Raw genomic sequence first — 22,747 nt, forward strand, 5'->3', positions numbered from 1 at the left:
TTGACCTTGTGATTGCTCAAGCTTCAAATAAAAGATGTTAGTGACATATTTTTGTGCTTTTGGTTAGTGAACAAAATAAGAAAAACAATAATATACAATTCAAGCATGCTTGGTGATCTCAAACCACTCACAAGAAGAGATCCCACCCAAATGTAAGGAGCCAAGATGCTTATGATCCTTGAGGCAATGCAAATGCAATGTTATGATGCCATGAGGGATGTTAGGGTCAAAATTGGGGTCTTACATATGCAACCATCTTTTTGTAATACATTTTCAAATGGATATTTGAACAACTAAGACCTTTGTACTTATCAAACTCCGACACTTTAAATTTAGGGAGAATCACCATATCAGGTACTAGACACATTTCTAGAGCACTCAAATTGTTTGAATTAAGCCCCTCCATGACTCTCACTTTTTTCTGCCAAGGCGCGACACATTTGCATGGCTTCAGAATCCTGAGCAGCGGCAAGATTGACCACTAGAGCATCCATTTGATAATTTTTCATTTCATACTCATTTTGGATCTCTTCATCAATGAGATGGGGGATTTGATTGACAACAAGCATCCTTTGTGCAACAAATCCATCACCGATCCCAGAAGTATGTACATGCTAAGGAACACAAGTTCCCTCAGGCGGAGGAGTGAAACCAAGAGGAAGACCATAAATAACGGGATTGGGAATAAGAACTGAAGGTCCTGATAGGAGAGTAGGCTCTTGAACAGGAGCGTCATTCCTTGCAGCAACGGTAACACGAGCCTCTTCCTCTCTTCCATCCAGAGCTTGTATAGCCTCCAAGATAGGATCGATTTTGCTTTTAACTAAGTCGATTTCCTCTATGCTAAAAGCTTATTCTTCATGAAATACATCTGTTGGTTCTAAGTGTTGGCAGCAATTTTGGTAAAACAAAGAGTGTTCACAAGATGTTATGTGTGATGTCTTAACATCTGATATGTATGTACCTGCTGGAATTTAAGAAAAATAATTATGCAGGATTGTTTCAAGATGTCATACACAATGTCATGGCATCTGATATGGTTGTACCTGCTGGAAATTATAAATGGAATTATGGAATTATGCAGGAATTGTTCTAGGATGTCAGACCCGATGTCATGACATCCTGTACACAGAACATTCAGTGTGAATGTCTGGTGTTTTGTTATTGCACAATTAATGGCAATCTATGTATGATTGAAGATCTGATTTGCAGGCGCATTCAATCATGGATTATAACCTGATTTACTTATTTTCCAAGGAGATCTAACCAGCTGTCATGAGAAGATTTAATTGGAAAATAGATTTAGGGTTTTCAAGATGTCCAAGCCCAACTGAAAGCTTCTATAAAAAGGGACTTGGAAAACCTGATTTTACACACAACCAATACTGAGCGAAATACTGAGAGAGAGCTAGGGTTTGTGTCTTGTTTAGTCGTAAGACTTGTAAGCCATTCAAGTCATCCATTGATGATTGAATTGGTCTGATTTGTGGTTGTAATTTGTCACTCTAAAATTGTTAAGCAAAAGTGTGTGTCTACTTGATCAAAGTTGTTAAGCAAGATCAAGTGTGTGTCTTCTTGATCAAAGCTGTTAAGCAAGATCAAGAGTGTGTCTTCTTGATTGAAACTGTGAAGTAAAATCAAGAGTGTGTTATTGAAAAGTGTTTTCTTTTCTCAAGGGATTGTTGTTTAAAATCACAGGTGTGATTGTAGGGAAGTGAGTGGGTTCTGATATCTAAGAGTGCTTAGGTAGAAATTGCACGGGTAGAGATTAGGTGAGAAAGACTGTAACTTGTTGAAGTGTACGAAGAGTCTTTGAACTGATTCTATTTTAGTGAATTTCCTTCCTGGCTTGGTAGCCCCCTGTAGCACCTCAAATTTGCACCCCCCATTTGTTTATACATTTCATTTCATTTTTAGGTCATTAGCATTGCATAGCATGATACATCTCATCAGGCAAGACTGGTCAGGAGATTCAACTGTGCAAGGCAACAAGAGCATTTTCCATGAGATCAAAGCCCTAGGGTGGTTCCATTGAGCTTACATGACCCAAGGATTATTTTGAAGTAATTTGGCCAAGTGTTGAAGGCTCAGAACTCATCAGTGCATGATCAAATCATCTGAGGCCCATAAAAGTCAACAAAAGTCAACTGCAAAGTCAATTGTGGATTTGGAGGAGGGAAGTGGTTAGAGATGCTTCATTCATGTTCAAACAAGTCTCATTTGACATTTCAAACACTCACATTGAAGAATTTGAAGTCAGGTCAAGACTTTCCCAAAATAGCAAGTGACCTATAATTTGAACTTTCCAAAAATGGAAAGGTTTTGGACCAACTTCAACTCAAGTTTACATCATCAAGAAGGCTTCAAATGAAATTTTGTCCAACATGAAAGTTGAAGATCTTTCTCTCCCATTTCCAAAAAGTCCAAGATCATGGATTTATGATGTGTGGTTGAGGAGATATGATCCAATCATGGCAACGTGTGCTTAAAAATTCAAATGGGCATAACTTTTGAACCAAAGCTCCAAAATGAGTGGTTCTTTTTGCATTTTGTTCATCATGACATGCAATTTCCAAACATCTCATTACATGGCTTGAATTCCACTTGCATAATCATCTGCTCACTCATGAAGTTTTTGGAAGAAAAATTTCTAAAATCATTTTGGTTGATCATGAGCATAAAATACCAATTCAAAAGCTTGCATGGGCTTGTTTTAAGTGATTTTGGATCAGAGTTGGGTACTGTTCACGTGGCTTTTCATGCATGGGGGTGAAAATACCATTTTGCACATACACCTCATAACTTGCTAATCTTAATTGCATTTGGCTTAAACATGATTTCAGTATGATTAGCATGGCATATATAAGGTTAAACACAACTGTTTTCATCATTAACACTCATTTTCAGATCTAGATTCAAGAATCATCAAATTTTTTCTCTCAAAATATTTTTCAAATTCTTCACACAAGAACATTTTCTATTGATTGATTCATGCTCATGAGGTGTTTTTGAGGAGATTTGGACGTGGAATCAAAGCAAATCGTGCCATATTGAACCAGATTCTAAGCTTGAAGCATCCATGGAGTTTGCAAATTGAGCTGGATTCGTGCATACATGAGCTTCAAATTCATCATCAATCACTTCAATAAGCATCGTGGAGGAGATTTGAGGCTTGGCTGAGCTTGGTAGCACACGATTCCAGGTTTTGTTCTTCAAAGAGGTCAGGATTCGACCTCTCTAATTCTCAAATTCGTTGTTATATTTGTATAGATCGTTCATTGGTGATGATGCTGGTACAAATTTTGAGTGAATTGGTGCACTATACATGAAGTTATGCATGATTCAAGTTTGGATGTAATTTTTTCTTTGCTTCGATTTGAGTGATATATGATGATTCATGTTTAAGTGTTGTTTGATCTTGAATGTACATGGAATGACGAATCGATTGGTATAGGTTTTGTTAATTTCTGGACACTTTTTGGATTTTCTGGAAATTCAGATGAAGATCATCTTCATCTTCATCTTCAACCTATGAAGTTCATAGCATTTCCAGGTTTAGCTACGAATTGTTCATGTCCAGCTACGGATTTGCTACGAAATTTTGAATTAGCTACGAAATCTGGAAATAGCGCCAGGTTTAGGGTTCAAGGCCAAAACGAGGTCGTTTTAGGTTGCGCGCGCATTAATTCAAAAGTGGACATGGTTCGATACCCAGCGAGCGAGATTTTCAAACTGCCTTGCCATTTTTCATGTTTCCCTCATATTTTCAAATGCTATTTCCATTTTGACTTCAAATTTTTTTCCCAAACTTCAAAAAATCATATAAAATAGAAAAATGCACCAATTTGATCCCAATTTTTTGCAAAATGCTCCTTATTCTGTCTAGTTTTTTATGAGCATGAATTTATAAGTTGTGCCTGGCTGGAAAAATATTTTGTTCTAGGATGATTGGATACATATGTATGTGTGACCTTGCCTTGCTTATCTTATTGTAAAATGCTCAAAAATGATCCAATGGCTTTGAAATTTTGTGTGTAGCTTCTTGACACATTGATGAACATTTTGGCTTTGGTTTGACATTTTTCCCATGCTCCAATTCTGTTTTATGCTTGTTCTAACTTGGTGTGACAATTTGTGTCACACATTTGGTTGTCTGATTTGTACAATGTGATTGCCATGCCAAATGATCTCCAATGCTCCTGATTTTTTGTGTGATGAATGTTATGGATGTCTTGATTGCTCATGAATTTTTCCAGATTTTTTTGAATAATTTCTGTTTTGATTGAGAATTTTCATTCATGTTGATCATTTGGATGCCTTGAATTGGTCTTTGACTTCACATGCTTGATACATGGACTTGCCTATTGATTATGATTTGGTCCTTTTTTATGGTTTGTTCTTGAGTGATTAAACATGCTTTGTGTTGAGTTTGAGGTTCTGTTTTGGATTTTTGATCCTCCTTTGACCCTAGGCTTTGACCTAGTGGTTTGGACTTATCATTTTGTTGTGAATTTCAGGTTCAAAGTGTACATTTCCATGATTGGAGTGGCTCCTTCATTTAGGCTTGGTCAATTGTTGTCATTTACTAACACTTGTGTGTTTTGTAGGTTGATGCTAACTCATTTGAGTTTGTCTTATGGCTTACACATTTTGTACATTGTCTGTCTGTGTGATGTTAACTGTTGATTGTTTGTCTGTACAGTTGAACTGATTGTTTAGTGTTTTCACAGGTAATTAAGTTGCTTTGAGTTCATTTAAACTTTGCTTTGCTAGCTTGTGGTTTGCTTACCACTGAGGTATAATTCTTATGACTTCATGTAGTCTGGAAGACCTGTCCTGTTATGTGGGCAGGCACCTGTCTGAAGCCCTCCTTAAGAGGCAATGCTTGTGTTTGTTTAATGTTGTGCCAAGCAGGTAAAGACCTCTCAAGAGGCAATTGGCAGATAAAAGGGATGTGCAATCCATCCCCTGCTATTCAGTTGTGTCATTCACTTTGCTCACACACCATGTGTTGATGCATTGTGAATAAGAACCCAAGATCTTGTTGTGTCAGTCATCTGTGGAGAAGAGTTCCTACATTCTGAACTCCCACACTTTCTATTTTGAGTCAAGCTCTCCCAGGCCAGGGATAAGAGCTGTGAGGTCTTACCTTCACTTCCCATTTCATCTGCTTCACCCTAACTCTCAATGTTAGGGTTAAGAGCTAACAACACCCTTTTCCAGTTGGTTGGTTTGTCGAGGTTGACATGACCCCTTGACTAAAACCTAACCTTGATTGAGCCAATTGATTGCATATAGTGTGTGCTACTGGTGCTTGTGTTTACTCAGTTGCTGTTTAGGCTAGCTTGCTTCCTGTGCAAGTTAGGATAGAAACCTCAACCTAGGACCAGTGTGGATTACATGATAACTATTAGGCTCGAGTCAGGCTCCCTTCTAGTTTGTCATTTCCCAGTCTCTGGTTAGGTTAGAAGTTCTTTCCCTGTGTAGGGGAACTACGTCGCCCTGATCCTCATACCAGATGAGGTACGTAGGCAGGAGATGAGCTGATCTCTCTGGGCGCCCTTTTTCTTTTTCAGCCCCTTTGTGTGTGCTTGTTGGAGTCTGACGTAAGTCCAACGATTGGCAGTCGGTTTCCTGTGTGTGTTTGTTGGTTCGGAGTCTGACGTAAGTCCAGCGATTGGCAGTCGGTTTCATGTGTGTGTTTATTGGTTTGGAGTCTGACATAAGTCCAGCGATTTGCAGTTGGTTTCCTGTGTCTTGTTTGCTTGTCGGAGCCTGACGTAAGTCCAGCGATTGGCAGTCGGTTTCCTGTGTGTGTGTTTGTTGGTTCGGAGTCTGATGTAAGTCCAGCGATTGGCATTCGGTTTCCATGTTTACCTGTTTGTGTGGAGTCTGACATAAGTCCAGCGATTGGCAGTCGGTTTCCTGTGTGGGTTTTGTTTGGCGTGCGTTAGCCGAGCTACGAGTGCTCTGATTCTTCTCTGGTTAGAGAAGATACGTATGCATAGGATGCGACATCTTAGCGAGCACGTTTCTCTTGTCCCGAACTACGTCGACTCTGATGTCTGTGCTTGACAGACTACGTAGGCCCAGGATGCGATATCCTGCCGAGTCCCGTTTCTTCCGTCTTTCTGTGTTTCCTTCCAGCCTTGTGCAGTGTTTGAGCAGTCTTTAGCAACCTTATCCTTTCTTTTTGTGCGTGGAACCCGTCGAGTACGACGGATGCGTAGGGGTGCTAATACCTTCCCTTCGCATAACCGACTCCCGATCCCATCTCTCTCTGGTCGCGAAACCATGTCTTTTCCAGGTTTACTTCGAGCGTTTCCTTTCCCTCTTTTGGGATAAATAACGCACGGTGGCGGCTCTGTTGTTTCTTTTTCCCGCCGGTTTTTCGCGTAATACGACAGCTGGCGACTCTGCTGGGGAAATAAAGAGAAGTTGACCTCTTGCTGGTCCATCTTCCCTAAGTGAGTCTCTCCTAGCGCTCTCTAGGATAGGGTTTGGTTGCTTTTGCTGTTTCATTTATTGCATTCATTTGTTTATGCTTGCATTTATGTTTGCATGCATCATATTTTCATCTGTGTTGGCTGGTTGTCTGTTTCTCTGTGGGGTGGGAGTTACAAGAGGTAAAAGGCCCAATACCCAGGCTACGAGTGAACTCTAGGACACCTAGGAATAGAGTGATTCATGGGAAGCGAGTGGTATTGCGCCACTTAGCGGAACATGATATCACGAGCAGTTCAGACTCTGATGGGGTATTATCGGTGCATACATCGGGTGTGTGCAGGATGATATTCTTGAAAGGGTTGTTTATCCTGCGTTTCTCTTGACCTTACCCTGGCCTAGATGATACCCGTGAGTGGGGAGGGAATGAATCATTACAGGTACCGTTGGTGACTCTTGATCTGATGGTGACTATAGTTCAGTTGGACTTATGGATATCTATCTCTGACGCCGGAGTTCTGTCCGTGATATCTATCAGCGGGTTCCGTTTATTTCGGATCCTCGGGTTGAATTTGAGGATACTTGTTTAGAAGATCTGGTTGTCATCCGTTCATAGGATTTCCTCGATGATAGTGATATATTCCCCGGTTCCGTTTATTTCGGAACTCCCCAAGTTGGATTTATGGTTACTCGGGCCCTCAGATGATTGTAAACAGTTCAGAGACCGGTCCAGTACAGTTGATCCTCAGTTGACTTGGAAGATGGCACAGTGACCTGCCTGCATGCATTTGCATCATTCCCATTTCGCATTCATCTGCATTTAACCCATGTCTATCCGTACTCAGGGTCCATTTTTTGATTAAGATTCTGGTCGAGAGACATCCGGATGTCAGAATGTTGTTGATGAAATATTATCCGTCTCAATGAAGCTAGAATCAAAGGACAGAATATTCCTAGTACGGATAGACACTGCATGCGTGAGTCATATTAACCTGTTTTCTGTTTTGTAGGTGTCAGTATCTAACCGGTGCGCATAGCTCTTCCGTTCAGACATCCTGCCAAACTCAACAAGCTCAGACTGATGGATCCGCCTAACGCCGACATTCTCGAATTGAAAGAGATGATGAGGGAGTTGTTCAAAGTCGTGCAAGGGCTCGCCTTGGGGCAGAAAGCAATTGCTGAGAGGTTGGATAGGATTGAAAGCTGGATGATAAAGGAGAAAGTTCAGGGAAAGGCTCCGTCATCCGTAGTAAAGAAGCCCTCTGGCAATGGTCAGCTCAAGAAGGAGGTTGAATCAGGTGGTGTGCAGGCCAAAGAAGAACGCGGTAAGGATCGTTACCACCCTTATGCTGCCACTGTAACCACTCCTGTCGGTAATCCACCTGTACAACAGCAATAACCACCACCTCAACAGAAAGCACAGAAAGCTAAGAGCCAAGTGAAGAAGGGGACGGATCGTCGATTTGATAAGCCACCCGTGACTTATACCCTTTTGTTCAAGAGGTTTAGGGATCTTGGGTTAGTTCGGCCGAGGATATTGATTCCTGTAGAACTGCATTGGAGGCCTGCAAACTACGATGAGAACGCTAGGTGCGAGTTCCATTCTGGAGCACCCGGACATAACATTGAGGGTTGTAGAGCTTTTAAGCATGTCGTCCAAGATATGATGGATTCTAAGGTCATCAGTTTGGCACCGACACTGAATGTTAACGCTAACCCCGTGCCAGGTCCCGTGGGGGTGAAGGTGGTGTCAAAGGACAAGAGAGGAACAGAGGTGACTGAGGGGGATCAGTTAAAAACTTCAGTGTCTGTGGTCCCAAAACATCTGATGAAGAGAGGAGCTTTCCCTAGTGTTGATAACTGTTGTGCGGCCGTCGCTACAAATGGGTGTGTAGTAATGGGGGAAATGATCCAGAGAATGATGGAAGTAGAAATGGACGGTGAAAAATTTGAAACACCAAGTCAGGCAGTTGAACCATCAAGGTAGAGGATGCCATTCTAGCTGAGAAAGAGAAGAAGCTGTCCATTTCTTCTTACAAACAGGCCATAGAAGTGGTGAAGAACGGAGAAGCCCTAGGCTGGGGAAAGATCATAGATATTGTGGTGAAAGCGGATATATTCGGGATTGGCTATCAGCCAGACCAAGACTCGTCTAGACAAAACAGAGGACGTCGTCAACCGTTCACATTCGTCAGTGTCGGAATGTTGGATCCAGGTCACGCCTGCATAGTGGGTGAAGAGATCGACAGTGACCGCGAGCTTGAGTCGTGGATAAAGTCGTGCGTACCAGGGAACTGGAAGGCCTCAAAGATCATCACTGTCACTCATCATGAAGAGTAGTATTTCTGATTTTCAATTCTGTTTGCATGAAAGCCATACGTTTTGCCTGAAACGTAACGGTCCATTGTAAGGGCCATCTCGTGTGTTTCATTTTGCAACATTTTGCATCATTAATAAATGGATGTTTTTGTGATTAAAAGCGGTGTTCCCTGGTTTTCATTTATTTTTGCAGTTTAAAAATAAAAATAAAAATGGCAATGTTTATTTTCATTTTTCTTTCCTTTTGATTTGTCTTGTTCCGACCTCAAAAGTGAATATCCTCCTGATCTCATTGATAACAATTCGGTTACACCTCTGTATGACTTCGACAATCCGATCTATCATGCTGAAGAAGAAGGCGAAGAAGATTGTGATCTGCTAGAAGATTAGCCAGGTCGTTGAAACAAGAGGAGAAGGTGATTCAACCGCATGAGGAGTGATTCAAGATTGTTATTCCAGGCACCGCCGAGGTCAGAAAGGAAGTGAAAGTTGGGGCCGCTTCAGGGGCTAATATAAAGAGCAGAATGGTAGCACTGTTAAAAGAGCATGTGGATACCTTCGTCTGGTTGTATCAGGATATGCCAGGGTCGGATACCGATGTCGTTGTGCACAAGCTACCATTGAGAGAAGACTGTCCTCTAGTGAAGCAGAACGTCGGCGCCGCGTATCAGAGTGACTTTGTTTCATGATATGATTCATCATGAAATTGAATGCTATGTTGATGACATGATAGCAAAGTCCCAAACAGAAGAAGGGCATCCGGTAGACCGGGGCAAGTTGTTTGACCGTTTGAGACAACTCAGACTGAGGTTGAGTCCGAATCAGTGCACTTGTGGAGGGCTGTCCGGTGAGTTGCCGAGGCCTATTGTGAACGAAAGAGGAATCAAGGTCGATCCTGCTAAAAAAAAGAGAAAAAAGAAAAAAGAAAACGCATTACAAAGAAATGCCTGAACCGAGAACAGAAAAGGAAGTTCGTGGTTTCTTAGATAGATTGAACTGCATTTCACAGTTCATATCTCATCTAATAGCCACGTGTGAACCCACCCAAGCTGTTGAAAAAAAAAAGAGATCAAACGGTCAGGTAGAATAATGATTGCCAATGGGCATTTGAAAGATAAAAGAATAAGTTGCAGGAACCTCTGATTCTGATGCCTCATGTGGAAGGAACAACTGTTAACCTGGTACTTGACGGCCCTCGAGGGGTCTATGAGGTGCGCATTGTGTCAGCATGACGAGTCTGGTCGAAAAGAGCATGCAATTTACCTTAGCAAAAAGTTTATCGACTGTGAAACAATACATTCACTGCTCGAGAAAACTTGCTGTACTTTGGCATAGGCTGCTCGCCGACTGAGACAGTATATGCTGGTTCATACCATTTTGTGGATGTCCAAGATGGATCCGATCAAGTATGCGTTTGAGAAGTCAGCATCGATCGGACGGGTGACGAGAGGGAAAATGATGTTGACTGAATACGATATTCAGTATACCTCTCAGAAAGCAATCGAGGGGAGTGTATTGTCCGATTACATCGCCCCGCAACCCATTGAGGATTATCAACCAAGGAAGTTTGAGTTCCCTGATGAGGACATCTCGAGGTGCTCAAATCGAAAGATTGTGAGGAACCGATCCCGGAGGAGGGGCCTGACCCTGAATCCGAACGGATTCTGATGTCTGATGGGGGGAGGTTAATGTGGATGAGTTAGTGCCGTTTTGGTTACGCCAAAAAGATCCCACATTCCTTTTGTTGCTCGGATAACATTTGAATGCACCAACAATGGTGGCTGAGTACGAAGCTTGTATCCTGGGTATCGATCTTCGGTGCGTACGTCTACTGGGGCAACGCCGCGCTCGCTCGTGTATGGGATAGAAGTGGTATTACCTACTGAAGTCTAGATCCCATTGTGGAGAGTCCTGATGGATGAGAAATTAGAGAAGGCTGAGTGGATAAGGACTCGGTACGACGCGTTGAGCCTGACTGAGGAAAAGAGGCTGGCAGTTACTTGTCATGGGGCAGTTGTACCCAGTGAATGAAGTGTGTTGTTGACCGAAAAGTGCGACCTCGTGCGTACCACGTGGGAGAGCTGGTATTGAAAAGGATCCTTCCTCCTCAACGATCGTAGGGGCAAGTGGACACATAATTATGAAGGTTCATTCGTGGTCAAGAAGGTTTTCTCTGGTGGAGCCTTCTTGTTGACGACCATGGATGACGAGGATTCTCCATCCCTTGTGAATGCGGACGCAGTTAAAAGATACTTCGTAAGAGAGACCCGCTGGACGAAAAGAATAAAAGAGTCCAGGCAAAAATGGGCATCCCGGCGAACCAAAGAAAAAAGGGAAAGGTTCAGGCAAAAGTTAGGGATAAAGAATGAAAAGAATTTGTACACCCGGCAAGTCGAAAACCCCACAAGGGCGGCTTGGGAAAAAAAGGGTATCCCGGTGGACTGAAAACCCGAAAGGGCGGTCCAGGCAAAAGAGGGAATGAAACGAACAACTGCGTCTAGCATGGTCATTTGTGCTTTGGATAAGACATCATGGATAATCCCCGACAGAGATCGATCGGAAGCGTCTTGTTCAGAAGACAAAAAGTGCGGAAAGTTTTGAGGACATATGGGGTGTAACCGAGTTGAAACCCGATGAGATCACGGTTTCACATTGCCATTAGGATAAATTTTTCCTTTTGTGCGTGATCACCTCTTTTCACGGATTGCTTCCTGTGTGTTGCTCGGTTCTGAGCCATCTTTTTTCAGTCAATAAAATGCATGTTCAGTCAAATAATTTTGTTTTTGTTTTCATGACCGCTTTGATTGCAAAAACATCAGTTTATTTTTGATAAGCATATTTGCATTTTGAAATATAGAGGTTCCTTCTGATGCATGCTTATAAGATTGAAATTTGGAAATCTTATTCGGAAGTTTGAGTGACCTAGGCGTTGAAGTTTTGGCACGCCTGGGGCACGCTTTTATCTAACGATCTCTTGTGCAGGTGCTGTTAGATATCTTCATTCACTTGCAGTTGGTGATGGGTAACATTTTGACAGAAGATCCCTGCAGAGTCCAATCAGGGGCAAGGGATAGAAGAACGGTGAAGAGATGAAAGAATTGCGACGACGATCCTAGAGGGTAATCAAGAAGACTCTTCAAAGTCTGAAGATTGGAGAGTTTGCCCGGATCCGAGGAGATCAATTGTCTCGAAGCAAAGAAAAGACGAGAATATTAGGTGATGAATCATAAAAGACCGGATGAGTCTAGGAGTCTCTCAAAAGTGGAAAGTTGACACTATGGTTGGATGGTAAATGCCAGGGTTCGACGAATCGATGGGCGTTCCATGTCAAATAGGCCGTATCTCCCCAGTGGGTTTGAGGGTGTTATCTCCCTAGCAGATTCGAGATCGGTGTCTCCTCAGCGAGCCTGAAGGTTGCCATATCCCCAGTGGAAGTGTCGGTGGGTAGATTGTTCCTAAGGGTTGAGGATGTTTCCCCAGCAGGCTTGAGAGTGGCCGTTTCCCCAAGCAAGTCTGAAAGCTGTTAGAACTGTTATTCCCCGGCAGTCGGGTAACAGGTTCAAAGGCTATTCTATCCCCAACAGGTCTAAGGATTTTTTAGTTCCCCAACAGGCCCGAGAGTTGGTTTTTCCCCAGCTAGTCTGAAGACTGTTGGTCCCCACTGAGTCTGAAGGATGTTGTATCCCCATCGGAGGTATCAGTGAGTAGTCTGTTCCTCAGCAGTCGGGTACAAAGTACTGTAATCCTCAGCATGGTCGTGAATGCCTTTCCCCAGCAGGGTTGTGATTGTCTTCCCCCAGCAATTTTGGGGTGGGGGGTCTTCCCAGCGGAGGTTTGTGTTGATGGTTTTCCCCAGCGAAGTCCCCAAGCGGATCAGGTTCGGTGAAAATTATCCCCAGTAGAGTTTCCTACCTATGGATGGATAGCTATCCTCAGCAGAGGTGAGCATTGGTTGTTTCCCTAGCGGAGTCCCCAAGTGGATTGGATTCGGTGAAGGTTGTCCCCGGTGGGATGTATCCTTTCTCCAGTAGCAATGCTATTCGCCAGCACGGTTGAGAAGTTGGCATGTTCCTCAGACAGAGTCTCCCCAGAGCTGACTTGGTTTCCTCTGCCGTCTCCAGAGTATCAGATCAGCAAAGCACCCCCAGCAGTGCATCTCCCCACAGAGTCGGAGAATCTATTCATATTTGTGTGCTCAGCAGAGCAATCCGTTTGCTCACCAGCAGAAGTTTTCATCATTTTGCATCCTGCATATAGAAATCATTGCATCCTCAAAACGCGTAGCATTTCCATTCAATATGGAGCATTACGCCATAGAAAAATTTAAACATATGCATTCATGTGTTAAGCCTAATCAGTCTGTATCCCCGACAGAGGCGGATCATTGTTTAACATCTGTACGGCACATTTGCTACAGTTGCTCTTGACAGATAGCATTCAAGAGTGGTAATTCCCCAGAGGTTTATTTCCTCACCCGCAGGTGAGAGGAAAGCTTGATTCTCCCCATTGAGATCCCTAGCAAGTGTTTAGCCTTGTTCTGACATATGTAGATGTCATCCTTGTGATACCCGTGAGTATCGTGGTTATCCCCGTGTGTGTTCTTTCTTTGGTGTCAGTACGCACCATTGTTTCGGTGTCGGTAAACGTCGAGTCTCACTCCAGTCATCGGTAAATGTCTGATCGTCCTTTTGTTGGTGTCGGTACGCACCATTGTTTCGGTGTCGGTAAACATCGAGTCTTTCTTCCAGTCATCAGTAAATGTATGGTCACCTCTCCGTTGGTGTCGATAAACGTCGAGCTTCTCCCGTTCGTCCGTTGACGTCTGGTCGAGTCTTCCCAGTTCATCCGTTGATGTCTGGTCACCTCTCCGTTGGTGTCGATAAACGTCGAGCTTCTCCCGTTCGTCCGTTGACGTCTGGTCGAGTCTTCCCATTCATCCGTTGATGTCTGGTCACCTCTCCGTTGGTGTCGATAAACGTCGAGCTTCTCCCGTTCGTCCGTTGACGTCTGGTCGAGTTTCTTCCCATTCATCCGTTGATGTTTGGTCACCTCTCTCCGTTGGTGTCGATAAATGTCGAGCTTTTCCCGTTCGTCCGTTGACGTCTGGTCGAGTCTTCCCATGCATCCGTTGATGTCTGGTCACCTCTCCGTTGGTTTCGATAAACGTTGAGTTTTTCCCATTCGTCCGTTGACGTATGGTTGTATCTTTCTCCCAGTTCATCCGTTGATGTCTGGTCACCTCTCTGTTGGTGTCGATAAACGTCGAGCTTCTCCCGTTCGTCCGTTGACGTCTGGTCGAGTCTTCCCAGTTCATCCGTTGATGTCTGGTCACCTCTCCATTGGTGTCGATAAACGTCGAGCTTCTCCCGTTCGTCCGTTGACGTCTGGTCGAGTCTTCCTATTCATCCGTTGATGTCTATTCACCTCTCCGTTGGTGTCGATAAACGTCGAGCTTCTCCCGTTCGTCCGTTGACGTCTGGTCGAGTTTCTTCCCATTCATCCATTGATGTTTGGTCACCTCTCTCCGTTAGTGTCGATAAACGTCGAGCTTCTCCCGTTCGTCTGTTGACGTCTGGTCGAGTCTTCCCATGCATCCGTTGATGTCTGGTCACCTCTCCATTGGTTTCGATAAACGTTGAGTTTTTCCCATTCGTCCGTTGACATATGGTTGTATCTTTCTCCCAGTTCATCCGTTGATGTCTGGTCACCTCTCCGTTGGTTTCGGTAAACGTTGAGTTTTTCCCATTCGTCCGTTGACGTCTGGTTGTATCTTTTCTTCCCAGTTCATCCGTTGATGTCTGGTCACCTCTCCGTTGGTTTCGGTAAACGTTGAGTTTTTCCCATTCGTCCGTTGACGTCTAGTTGTATCTCTTTCCATTCATCTGTTGATGTCTGGTCACCTCTCCGTTGGTATTGGTAAACGTTGAGTTTTTCCCATTTCGTCCGTTGACGTATGGTTGTATCTCTTTCCATTCATCCGTTGATGTCTGGTCACCTCTCCGTTGGTTTCGATAAACGTTGAGTTTTTCCCATTCGTCTGTTGACGTCTGGTTGTACCTCTTTCTCCTATTCATCACCTGTTGATGTATGGTTGTAGTTCCTTTTTTGAAAAAAATCAAAATCCCCAGTGATAAATATCAGATCCCAGTGGAAGTTGTCCTTGGTGGACAGTCTGTTCTTGGATCCCCGCAGAGTGCAAATTTCTACGGTTCTTTGGTATCCAATCCTTGTGTACCTTGAAGGTCTGACAGCCGTTGCTCTCATCTGTTCAGGTTCCCAGTTGATTGAATAGGGGCAACTGTAGCACCTCAAATTTGCACCCCCCATTTATTTATACATTTCATTTCATTTTTAGGTCATTAGCATTGCATAGCATGATACATCTCATCAGGCAAGACTGGTCAGGAGATTCAACTGTGCAAGGCAACAAGAGCATTTTCCATGAGATCAAAGCCCTAGGGTGGTTCCATTGAGCTTACATGACCCAAGGATTATTTTGAAGTAATTTGGCCAAGTGTTGAAGGCTCAGAACTCATCAGTGCATGATCAAATCATCTAAGGCCCATAAAAGTCAACAAAAGTCAACTGCAAAGTCAACTGTGGATTTGGAGGAGGGAAGTGGTTAGAGATGCTTCATTCATGTTCAAACAAGTCTCATTTGACATTTCAAACACTCACATTGAAGAATTTGAAGTCAGGTCAAGACTTTCCCAAAATAGCAAGTGACCTATAATTTGAACTTTCCAAAAATGAAAAGGTTTTGGACCAACTTCAACTCAAGTTTACATCATCAAGAAGGCTTCAAATGAAATTTTGTCCAACATGAAAGTTGAATATATTTCTCTCCCATTTCCAAAAAGTCCAAGATTATGGATTTATGATGTGTGGTTGAGGAGATATGATCCAATCATGGCAAAGTGTGCTTAAAAATTCAAATGGGCATAACTTTTGAACCAAAGCTCCAAAATGAGTGGTTCTTTTTGCATTTTGTTCATCATGACAGGCACTTTCCAAACATCTCATTATATGCACTACAACAAACAAGACCTTAGACAGCGCTTTTTTTAGCCTTAGACAGCGCTTTAAAGCGCTGTCTAAACCTCCGCTGCTAAAGGTTTAGACAGCGCTTTTTTAAATCTTAAAAGCGCTGTCTAAGCCCCCCCCCCCCCCCCCCCCTTAGACAGCGCTTTGGCCAAAAGCGCTTTATAAGACCCTCTTATTTTAAATTTTTTAGGTATACCTTAGACAGCGCTTTTGAAAAGCGCTGTCTAAGCCCCACCCCTTAGACAGCGCTTTGGCCAAAAGCGCTTTCTAAGACCCTCCTATTTTAATTTTTTTAGGTATACCTTAGACAGCGCTTTTCAAAAAGCGCTGTCTAAGCCCCCCCCTTAGACAGCGCTTTTGCCTAAAGCGCTTTCTAATCCCCCCCTTAGACAGCGCTTTTTACAAAAGCGCTGTCTAAGGTATACGAAAATTTTTGAAGCTTTTGTTTTAAACCACATTTTTTCCAGGTTTATAAACCAGAATTTCTACCTGTTTTCAACCAGATTTTGACAGACAATTATCACATTTTATATATGCCATTTTGGCCTTTTTTCTACCAATTTTTGGCTAACAAATATATATATATACCAATTCAAACCAATTTTGCCTTAAATGTATCAAAATATATACAAATTTATGTACACATTTACAAGTCATTACATATACTACAAATGTACACATTAATTACACAAATTTATGAACAAACATTGAGCTCTAACATGAATTGACACCACTCCTCTTTGATTTCGTCCACTTGATCCTTTGTATAAAATGCACACTTGAATTCCTCAAAGTACTACATAATAATATAACATATTTTGAATTAATTCCAACTATTTAATTATATGAGATATGTGTAAATATAAAAATAACTCATAAGTTAGAAATACATACATCGGTGGGAATCTTTAATTGGCCCAAAGCAAGAGTATCTCGCATAAACCTCAACATGAAATACCCGCAATCTATTTGATTACGTTGTTGAGGACACTACATATGAAAAAAAAAATATGGATTATAAATCCTAAGTTTTATCAAGTGTCATCACTAATATAATAAAAAATGTGGTAATTAAAAATATACCGCCACTTTAATCCATGTAATGGAGTTGGCGCCCCTCCTTGAGGTTTGGATAACTCGTTGGGCCCGAAAAGCTTGTAGGACGCTAATAAAATAAAAATGAAGCAATTAGAACAATTCACATAAACTAAGAAAAATTTTGAACATTCTCACTTACGTGTCAATTAGGACCTTCATATCCGGGTATGTTGTCCAATCATTTCCTAACGAGTCAAGATAATACACAATTTCTCGGATAGGATTGATTGCGAGCAACAACCAATGTCCACTGTAATGATTAGGCAAATGTTAGATGGTAACTTGGAAAATAATTATAATAGATGAATTTAGAATGAAATGCTAACCCGGTATTAAACGGTATAAAAAACAACTTCTCCGCATCTTTATTGTCCATGAGGATCCGAAGAACGTACTCCGTCACGGTATCCGGTCTATTTAAGATTAAAACTAAGTTGACGGTCGCGGGTGCTAAGAATCCGAATGACACGTCCAAACCATTGGGGCGCATCAATTTGTCATACAAAAACCTAATATAAAAACATCATTAACACCTCTTTTGAAACATAAAGTAAACCGGATTAACATAAAGTAAACATCATTAACATAAGTTGTTTAATTAATAAAACAAAGTAGACCGGATTTACCTAATATATGTATTGACAACGTTGACGCCGATTTCTTCATGACTAAAAACTTGCATGAAGTCTTCATTACCAATCATTTGGTCGTAATCAAAGCCGAAAATCCCTACCTCCATATGTAGGGTCTGAACACCTCCGGTCGGTATATCGGTCATCTCTAGAAATGTCCTGAGGCACGACCTATACTTGGTGGTAGTTTTTTTCCTAGCTACGGTCTTCTTAGCACCAGAACTTTTTACCCGTGCGGAGGCGTTGCTAACCTCCTTTTTTTGTTGTGCGGAGGCATTGCTAACCTCATTTTCTTGAAGCTACATGTCATATAAATAGTTAGATCAAATTAAGAATGTAACAACTTCCATGAATATATGTCATATAATTGTATATTACCTCTTTTCTTGAAACCGTGGACTCGGTATGCCGTGGAATCGCATTATCTTTTGATTTGGATTTTGTGGGAGTCTATTTAACATAACCAAGGAAAATATGTAAGTAAAATTTTAAGCATAAATTTTAAACTTTGAATATACACATTAAAGTTAACATAAGTTTTAAGCATACCTCATATCCTACGCATATGAGGTTTGTCGGTAATGCAACAAACGAACCTACTGCTTCGTGCACCGTTGTTGCATCCGAATCATCGCTAGGATATGGTAATGCTGCATTCGGCTCAACTGCAATATCAACTGATACCTTCAAACATCCAGCAGGGAGCTCTCTAGTGTGGAGTAATACTCCGCTAACGTTATGCACTTTTCCCTTGCCAACCATCCGATAGTATGGTGACGACAAATACAGCTGACAATGGGAAATGCCCTAAAACCAATAATAACAAGAAATCGTTAATGTGTATATATGTCAAATACATAATTTAAGCAAATAGTTCAATTTAAGACAATTATATGTAATTACCTCTGGAATGTTCGGCTGAAAGGTACAGTTGATACTGTTTTTGTCCGAAGCATCTCTGTATACTGTTGAGGCGCTAGCCTCTCTTTCTCTCCTCAATGCATCAAGCTCAGCTTGCATGGCTTCCAATCTTGCATGAAGCTCCCGATTACTAGGAGCCTTTCCTTTTTTAATACTCAGGGAGGTCGGAGTGACTCCAAATCCCTTACCCCTCACCCGACCAGAATACTCAGGGACATCTAATGCCCGACTAAGTATGCCCTTAGTATCATCGGGAGATAAAGACTGAGATAGCTCCTCCTGAAAAATCAGATGAATACCGTATACTTGTCAAATATTTGTGTATAAAAATGTTATTCAATTAATGAAAAAATGTTATACTTACACATTTCTGGTATACGTGTAAAACTTCTTCTTGAGGAACTCCAGATTTGCCCACACGGGCTTCCTTCCACAAAACATGTGCAGGAAGAGATGTTTCTGAACTTTCCTCCTTCTGCAGCTACACATTAAGTCATACAATTTGATCAGATAAAACTAATATATGATGAACAAATTTGTTATCGCAATTTATAAATACTTACCATGGATTGTTCTAAGCGTCCATATCCGACACGTCCTTTTCGGTACGGATATGCGGGACTTGATGCTCTTTCCCGATTTGTAGCACTTATTCTTTGAAAAACCGGGTCTTGTCTTTTGGATTTGAAAGCTTCCCATTCTTCAGCCGATATCAAACTTTCATATTTTTTAGGAAGCTCCGCATCCACAAAATTACCATCCGCATCCTTAAGGAACTTGGATGATAAAAATGTCTGAAACCCTCTTAGAAGCTTTCCGGCCAATTTCATACAAAAACCTCTTCTTTCTTCTTCGATGTTAAAACATCGCTAAGAAAAACATACAGATTGATAGTTAGTATCGGTAATTGAAAAAACATAATTGATACCGTATAATTAAGGGCCAAATGATTGTACCTTTATCTCACTCCAAATTTTTTCTTTGGACTCATTCAGCTCTTTGTTTCTCCAATCATCACATGTAATGGGAATTTCATTCCTTACTAGTGCACCGATAAAACTAGTTAAGGTATGCCCATTAGGTTCTATAAGCTGTCCCTGGTTGTTCCAATAGACATCTAGTATGATGCCTCGAGATCTTCCTTGGACCACCCTTCTCATTACTGTGATGCCTCTTCGAATTTCTTCTTCCGCGGATACTTTTTTACTAACTTCCTCATGTTGGTCATCAGCCATGTCTAACCTGTAATAAACCAAGGAAACCATCAAATATCAAATATAACTTATAATCAAAGCAATTGAAAACAAAAAAATAAAGAAATCATGCATTATCAGATATAACTTATAATCAAAGCAATTGAAAACAAAAATAAAATGAAATCATGCATTATCACATATAACTTATAATCAAAACAATTGAAAAAAATAAATAAAGAAACCATGGATAATTTACCTAAGTCACTAACATCTCTTTCTTTTCTTTGTTGGAATATTAATCACTTGTTTCTTAGCAATGCGTACGGATGAATTGATCCAAATTCCCTCATTATGATCGTTTCTTATATATGACTCATCCGGTATAAGATCCTCAACTTCATCATTTCTATTCAACTCATTCCGTCTAATGCATGACTCATTCTCAACATCAATATCACATTGATCGACACCGCTATCATCAGTCACTTTGTTAGAGAAAAGCACTATAGACCATTTTGTACTCTTCGAGTCATTCACATAGAACACTTGTTTAGCTTGAGATGCTAGAATAAAAGGTTCATCTTTGTACCCCACCCTAGTAAGATCAACTTGCAAAAATCCAGACTTATCCATTCGTATGCCACTACTATTCACCCACTTGCAACCAAAGATGGGAATCTGAAACTTCTCGTAATCAAACACCCAAATGTGCTCAATAACTCCAAAATATGACAAATTTGCATATTTGGGGTTTAAGTCCTTCATACTTGATATATGCATTGCTTCAGCTAGCATGGTGACACCACTATTTTGCATAGTACTCTTATCATCTTGTTCTTTGGTATAAAATGTGTATCCATTAATTGAATATGCGCTATGAGAAAACACATGCAAACTTGGACCATATGCCAAACATCTCAACATTTCTGTTACCGAAGAAGGATCTGAAGAGCGCTTCAAATAAATATGATCCTTCAACCATTGTATGAAACTTTGATTGTGCTCTATAACTATCCAATTTTCATTTCTGTTCGGATTTAACCTTCGGAGTACATCCTTGTGCATTTCAACATATGGCTCAACCTCATTATTATTGTGCAGAACATACAAATGAACTTGATCCCGTTCATCCCTTGATATTGTCACAATTTTATTCCCAATTAATTTTTTACCTTCCATTTTGTCGAAAATCTGAGCTCTGGGGAGTCCAATCGATTGAACGTTAGACAAATATTCAGTACAAAACTCTACAGCTTCTTCAACAATGTATCGTTCAACAATACAACCCTCTGGTCGACTTCGGGATTTCACATACCCTTTTAATATTTTCATATACCGTTCAGCAGGGTACATCCATCTCATATAAGCTGGTCCACACAACTGTGTCTCTTTCACAAGATGAACAACTAAATGAACCATTATGTCAAAAAAAGACGGAGGAAAATACATTTCAAGCTCACACAAGGTAATTACAATCTCTTTTTGTAGTGTTGGTAAGATCTCGGGATCGATCACCTTACTACAAATTGACCTAAAGAAAAAACACAATTTAGTTATGGCACTTCTTACTTTTTCTGGCAAAATAGAACGTATACCTATTGGTAGAAAATGTTCCATTATAACATGGCAATCATGTTGTCGTACCCCAATTTTGTCCGGGCATATTTAAAATTTTCGCAGAATTAATTTCATTTTTTAATTTAGCATCATATGCATAGCATGTCATACATTGCATCACGAATAAAACCCAAAATGTCAGTCAAAACGGATTTATTTGAGAATACAGAAAAATCGGTTGAATTGTCAAGATTCGAAGAAAGACTGTGATTTATTCAATTTTTCCGAATAATTTGTACTATTGGTAATTTTTTTTTTTTTTTTTTAGATATTTAAATTAAGATAACTAGTTAGTGTTTTAAAAAAATATTAGTTTTTAATTAAATATTAGTTAGAGTTTTAATATTAGTTAGTTTTTTTTTTAAGTATTAATTAGTTTTTTCATATTAATTATTTAATTATATAATAATTAGTTTAGTAATTAGTTTGTCTATAAATAGTTAGTTAGTTTTTAAAATAATGGTTAGATTTTTTTAATATTAATTTGTAATAATAATGGTATATAATGTACATTGGATTCTATGAGGAAAAAACAAAAAGACTGTTAGCTTCTCACGCTCCCAACGTCTCTCATCATCCACTCCCCCACTACCAACAAGACCCTGCTCCACTACCTCCTCTTTCCCTCTACTGTACGAAAAAGAAAAGAAAAAAACAAAAAAGAGAATCCCTACAAATGATCCTCGCTCTCTCACTCGGACCACTGTTCACTCACTCTCCAACTCTCTCACTCTCAGCTCACAAACAATCACAAGCCTTTCTCACGCTCTCATCCTCTCTCACACCAAAAATTCACTCTGAGACTCTCTCTCTCACAAAGTCACTATTCACTCTGCACAAAAAGATACGCTCATTCTCTCGCCTCCATCACTCCATCTTCGCCATCCTCCAAACACCAACAAACACCCACGCGATTCCGACCACCATCGTCCCTCAAACCACCGTCAAAACCCCGTCTCCTCTCACAAAACCCACGCACAACCCTCAAAAATCCCTTCGCTTTCCGCCGGTAACCCCCAATCGCCCTTTCCTCTTCATCTCCAAGCCACCGTCACCCTTCAAAGACCACACGCGACCTTCACCCTCCACCGCTCACGATTCCGACCCACACCCTTCATCGCTCGCCTTCACCACCTTCAAACCCTCATCCGACTACAATTGTTTCCACCGGATCCTCTTCACCAATCGTGCCTTCGTCCAGAGAACCACCTTCTTCGCTGAATCGCCGCAGATCCAACAACAAGTCCTCTCGGATAAACATCGTCAACATGCTATTCAAGATCGCATTTGGTTTTCTGAAGAGGTCTTGGTTCGTGATGGTTCGGATTTCGCATGTTCCAGTCGAAACCCAGCAATAGGTTTTTTTCCTTTACAGCAAGGACGTGTATGAAACAAAGGAGCTCTACCTCAACGATTTGCAGCAGCATCCTTGACTAAGCGGTGTCGGTAAATCTGAGTCATTTCTCTCCAACTCTG

General features: G+C 41.2%; 1 protein-coding gene across 1 annotated transcript; it reads right to left on the reverse strand.

The window, feature by feature from the left end:
* Positions 1-614: 614 nt before the first annotated feature.
* Positions 615-17,983, reverse strand: LOC127129778 (uncharacterized). Its single transcript, XM_051058903.1, has 6 exons — positions 17,916-17,983; positions 17,532-17,836; positions 17,232-17,414; positions 17,045-17,155; positions 16,923-16,972; positions 615-838 (listed from the first exon to the last, which is right to left on the reverse strand). The coding sequence occupies exons 2-6, from the start codon at positions 17,681-17,683 to the stop codon at positions 615-617; spliced, it is 720 nt and encodes a 239-aa protein (XP_050914860.1). The 5' UTR covers positions 17,684-17,836; positions 17,916-17,983.
* Positions 17,984-22,747: the final 4,764 nt, after the last annotated feature.

The sequence above is a fragment of the Lathyrus oleraceus genome, chromosome 3 (assembly GCF_024323335.1).
Source record: "Lathyrus oleraceus cultivar Zhongwan6 chromosome 3, CAAS_Psat_ZW6_1.0, whole genome shotgun sequence".
In the NCBI taxonomy this organism is placed as follows: domain Eukaryota; kingdom Viridiplantae; phylum Streptophyta; class Magnoliopsida; order Fabales; family Fabaceae; genus Lathyrus; species Lathyrus oleraceus.

What these genes read in the sequence shown, in the direction of transcription:
- LOC127129778 (XM_051058903.1), bottom strand. Translation starts at nt 17,683, where the DNA reads ATGACCGATATACCGACCGGAGGTGTTCAGACCCTACATATGGAGGTA. An exon ending in GTTGTCAATACATATATTAG is followed by an intron (nt 17,415 to 17,531) that starts GTAAATCCGGTC and finishes TTTTTATATTAG; the next exon opens with GTTTTTGTATGACAAATTGA. An exon ending in TATCCAAACCTCAAGGAGGG is followed by an intron (nt 839 to 16,922) that starts GCGCCAACTCCA and finishes CTTTTAGCATAG; the next exon opens with AGGAAATCGACTTAGTTAAA.